We start from the raw sequence: 5,145 nt of genomic DNA on the forward strand, positions 1-5,145 counted from the left end.
GTTCCTTCTATTAATTTGAATTGATAATCATGATTTCCTTGCTTCTATTGAAGTTTCACTTGAATTGATGTAGTCTCAGGCATGTATGCATTATATGAACATTGATTTGAATTTTAATTGTATCATTTACTGTTCAATAACATATCTCACATTATCTGAAGGTCTGATTTGAAATGCATTGTTTGTTTCTTTATGTCGTTGTTTTGAATTATCTGATGTACGAAATTACATGATTCTATATTTTGTTTCACAGTATTCGATTTCACTCTCGAAAGAAGAACACGACGGGATTTTGTCGTCTCTAAAGTAGTCAATTAACATATACCACTTCAGATCTAGTGAAATATGTATCGTATTTTTACATGATATAGTTCACATTTTTACATGATATATGCACTATTTTATAGTATATATTATTATTGATGTTTACAGGTTTACAATATATAATTCACAATTTTACATAATATAGTTTACTGTTTTACATGATACATAGAGTGTTTTATAGGATATAGTTCACAGTTTTACAATACCTACATATAATAAATCCAATTTGTTACATTGTTTGTTTTATTTGTATGCAGAATGATATCTCGAAATAACGTATGGTTCTTGTGATGAGGCTTCTTACTCATCCCAATAATGAATACATGAGGTTTTTAATGTAGAAGTTTTATCTTTCCATAGTTTTTTTTTATGATATTCTGGATGTTAAATGATATAATTAGGTTTCCAATAGTTTTCAACGTTGGATTAAGATCCAAAAGGATGATGAATGCAACTGCTTGAATTCAACCTAAAATAAAATAAAAAATGAACTGACTTGTCAAATCTTGAAAAGAAAGCTAATGATTCAAAACATATTTATTGGTATTTGATGTAAAGAATTAATTTAGCTTAGACAGAGTCCAACTGCAATTAATACAAGAAAGTTGAATAACAGAGGATATATTCCACTGCAATTAAAGCTGTTTGACGAGTGTCACGAGTTATTCAGATTTTTTTTAAGACCGAAAATAGATGCATGTTATGTGTGGCTGCTTAATATTGATCCGTTCAATAAGGTCTAACATTTAAGTAACCTCTTCTTTACCACACTAGTAGTAATAAAATTTAGATGCATGATTGTGATATTAATTATTAATTACTTGGTCACACCAACCCAGAAATGGTATCTTCCCAGTTCTCACGTGAGATGGTTTCTTTACATGAATATTTCTTATAAAATTTACATGATGTAAATTAAATCTTTATGCACTACAATTATTCAAATATGAAAAAAAAATAAGATCCTCGATGAGATGGTTTGCTCAAAACCCAATAAAACTTTGAGCTTTTATATATTACACACATTAATTTCTTTTGAATATGACGTAATAAATCATAAAAATTGACACACTCGTGATATCATCAATAAATCTTATTTTGTTTTGTGTTAGCAACTTTCCAATAACAAGTGGGATTCAAACTACTAGATTGGCATGTGAATAATATTACCATTATACACGAAATAAAGCTGAAAATTATCTAACACAAGCTCTACTTAATTTGACCTCGCCCATTTTAAATGTTTAATAAAATTAAAATGTACCTTCAGCCACTTGACCTTCATTATTTCAAACCACCAAAAAATCTTTGACTTTTTCCAGAGAAATAGGTGGCGTAATAAATCATAAACACAGTTATTATAAAAAATTTTTGAGCTATTATAAATTACACACGGTTATTTTGAATATGAAGTAAAAAATTATAAAGAAGGATGCCACTGGTGATATCATTCATAAATCCTGCTTTTGTGTTAGCAACTTAATTTTCAAGAACAATCTTGACAGCCACTGTCAAGGCCCTTTAAAAAAAAAAACTTTTCAAGAACAAATGGGATTTATTTCTTTCTATATATACTTGAATGGCAAGTTAATATTTTTACCTTTATACAATAAATTAATATTGAACAAGCCGAAGAATCTCTCACGCAAATTAACTCTTTTTAATTTCACCTCGCCCATTGTTTAATAAAAGTAAAATACTATAATTTATCTGGAACCACTTGGCCTTTATCATTATCTCAAAACACCCAAAATCATTGATTTTTTCTACTCCAGAGGAATAGGTGGCTGAGTCGTCCTAGCTAGGTAAAACCTTTATTTATTTTTTTATTTGTGTTTCTCTTCTGAAATTCCTCATATATTTTTCAAACTAGAGATATGGGGTGTAATTCTTAATTAGTCAATGCACCGCGTATGAAAGAAGCGTACGTAATAGAATAGGTAAGAGAACGGCTGCATGCATTAATTACCCCTGCATGGCCTCTCTTATAAATACCTTAGCATATGTGATCTTCAATTTATCCAAAACTTAAATCAAATCTCTAGAGCTACTTCAGAAAAGAGAAGAAGAAAAAAAAAATCAAATCAAATTTGTACATAGCAAGTACATACTGACGTTAAAGAAATCAGTTTTGCGTTGCTGTACTTGTTGTCATTTGATCTAGCTCCGATCCTCTATATATATACTGGTGTCATTAATTTTCGCTTCATTTTTCTCCGAGGGTAATTACCGAGTGAAATAAGATGGAATTAGGCAGTGCTAATTATCAGCTGCTCAAATTCATGTATGCTATTATGCTATTCGGTGTCTTTGCTCCTCCTGCCTTGGCAAAGATCCATCACCACACTTTCATTGTAAGTACCATATCTTTACGCAATATGTATTTGGAAACATATCAAAGGGATACAAGCTGGCATATTGTAGCTAGGTAGTAACAGTATATGGATGCATGAAATGTATAATGAATAATTGAATACATAGGCACAGCTTCAGTAAAACATTCCATGCAAGATTTGATGCATATAATTAGTCTTATGTTGAAAAGTCAACGCACCTTGAAAGAAGCAAACTTCCAACTATGCTCGTCTCATCTTCATAACTCTGCATGACAATCATTTGTGTGAACTGAAATATATATAGCTCATTACCAGTACTTCAACCAGTTGATGACTAATTAAATTATAAGCAACCACTCATAATTAAATACTAGCTAATTTGTAATTAATTTGCAGATACAAGAAACTCCATGCACCAGGCTCTGCAGCACCAAGAACATCCTTACCGTCAATGGCCAGTACCCAGGCCCCACCATCTATGCACGCAAAGGCGACACTGTTATTGTCAAGGTCATCAACCAAGGAAACAAGAACATCACAATTCACTGGTATATATATAAATTGATCAAACCTAATTATATCTGATGGACAATATATTAAAGAAAAAATCAACTAAGTTCCACGTACATTAATTTTTGTTTCAGGCATGGTGTTGACCAGCCAAGGAACCCTTGGTCAGATGGACCAGAGTACATCACGCAATGCCCGATCAAACCAGGAGCCAACTTCACACAACGGATTCAGTTCACAGAAGAAGAAGGCACACTCTGGTGGCATGCACACTCTGATTTTGATCGTGCCACTGTTCACGGAGCAATGGTCATTCACCCGAGGAAAGGAAGCACCTTCCCCTACCCCAAGCCCGATAAGGAGGTCACACTCATTTTGGGGGAGTGGTGGAATGCTGACGTAAATGAAGTGCTACAAAAGGCACTAGCGACTGGCGGCGAAGTTGATCCTTCTGATGCCAACACCATCAATGGCCAACCTGGCGATTTCCTTCCATGCTCACAGAATGGTATGTTGGTTTTCTAGGTCTAATTAAAGATATTTTAATTGCACTACGAAGAAAGTTGACTAAATACTGGATAGAGTAGGACCCAATGATTTAGATTTCAAATTCAAAGCTAACACAAAATCTCAATTTGTTGCAGACACTTTCAAGGTTCAAGTGCAGCAAGGCAACACCTACCTACTCCGTGTGATCAATGCAGCGTTGAGCAACGAATATTTCTTCGCCATTGCCAATCACAAACTCACTGTTGTTGGGACCGATGGTAGTTACACCAAGCCGTACTCAACCGACTATATTATGATCACCCCAGGTCAAACAATGGACCTTCTTCTAAAGGCTGATCAGCTAAAGGACTCCTCTTCGCCTTCTCGGTATTACATGGAAACCCGTCCTTACAATGGTAACACAAATGTTACATTCGATCAAAATATTTCCACTGCCATTCTAGAATACAAATTGAACCAAAACACTTTCGCAACATTTCCGCTTTTACCCTCTTTACCAGAAATCAATGACACAAATGCAGCAACCGCATTTACTGACGGGATACGCTCTCTGGCAAGCTGGGACCACCCAGTTGATGTTCCAAAAACAATTGATGAACACATGTATATCTCAATAGCGGTGAATGTTGTCCCTTGCTCCGGAAGCTCTAACTGCACCGGTCCAATGGGCAATAGGCTTGCTGCAAGCCTAAACAATGCTAGTTTCCAAAACCCGCCAATTGATGTGCTAGATGCATACTATTACTCTATTCCTGATGTCTACACACCGGACTTTCCTAACAAACCGCCGGTTTTCTTTAACTTTACCGGGGACACCATTCCACAGGAGCTTTACCTAACACAAAAGTCCACAAAAGTGAAGGTTTTAGAGTACAATACAACCGTGGAGATTGTGTTTCAGGGGACTAATATTCTCGGTGGCGAGAATCATCCCATGCATTTGCACGGCCACAGCTTTTATGTTGTTGGCAAAGGATTTGGTATTTTTGACAAGGAAAAAGATCCTTTGTCTTACAACTTGATCGATCCGCCTTATGAGAATACAATTGGCGTGCCAAAGAATGGTTGGGCCGCTATACGTTTTAGGGCCGCGAATCCCGGTGTCTGGTTCATGCACTGCCACTTCGAACGCCACACAGTTTGGGGAATGGATATGGTCTTCATAACCAAGAACGGTAACAGTAACGATGCTAAAATGTTACCTAGGCCTCACAACATGCCACACTGCTGAAGTATATTTCAATTTTTTTTTTTTTTTTTTTTTTTTTGTAGCTTCAAGTTCAATTTGTTAATAGATGATAATTGTAGTCATGATAGGAAATTTGATTCATTTTTTGTTCTTTCAAGGAAATTCAATTGTGAATAAATTAATGCTGCATGCAGTTGATATATTTTCTTCAATTTTAAGACTCTACCTTTTAATTATCTCATATGCAATGAGATATATAGTAAAATTATATTTATG

General features: G+C 34.9%; 1 protein-coding gene across 1 annotated transcript; it reads left to right on the forward strand.

The window, feature by feature from the left end:
* The first annotated feature begins 2,417 nt into the window (after positions 1–2,417).
* Positions 2,418–4,926, forward strand: LOC144573356 (putative laccase-9). Its single transcript, XM_078323119.1, has 4 exons — positions 2,418–2,678; positions 3,057–3,208; positions 3,305–3,678; positions 3,815–4,926. The coding sequence occupies exons 1-4, from the start codon at positions 2,568–2,570 to the stop codon at positions 4,909–4,911; spliced, it is 1,734 nt and encodes a 577-aa protein (XP_078179245.1). The 5' UTR covers positions 2,418–2,567; the 3' UTR covers positions 4,912–4,926.
* The last annotated feature ends 219 nt before the right edge of the window (positions 4,927–5,145 follow it).

Source organism: Carex rostrata, chromosome 21 (genome assembly GCF_964058835.1).
Source record: "Carex rostrata chromosome 21, lpCarRost1.2, whole genome shotgun sequence".
Taxonomy (NCBI): Eukaryota; Viridiplantae; Streptophyta; class Magnoliopsida; order Poales; family Cyperaceae; genus Carex; species Carex rostrata.

What these genes read in the sequence shown, in the direction of transcription:
- LOC144573356 (XM_078323119.1), top strand. Translation starts at nt 2,568, where the DNA reads ATGGAATTAGGCAGTGCTAATTATCAGCTGCTCAAATTCATGTATGCT. An exon ending in AAGAACATCACAATTCACTG is followed by an intron (nt 3,209 to 3,304) that starts GTATATATATAA and finishes TTTTTGTTTCAG; the next exon opens with GCATGGTGTTGACCAGCCAA. An exon ending in CCTTCCATGCTCACAGAATG is followed by an intron (nt 3,679 to 3,814) that starts GTATGTTGGTTT and finishes AATTTGTTGCAG; the next exon opens with ACACTTTCAAGGTTCAAGTG.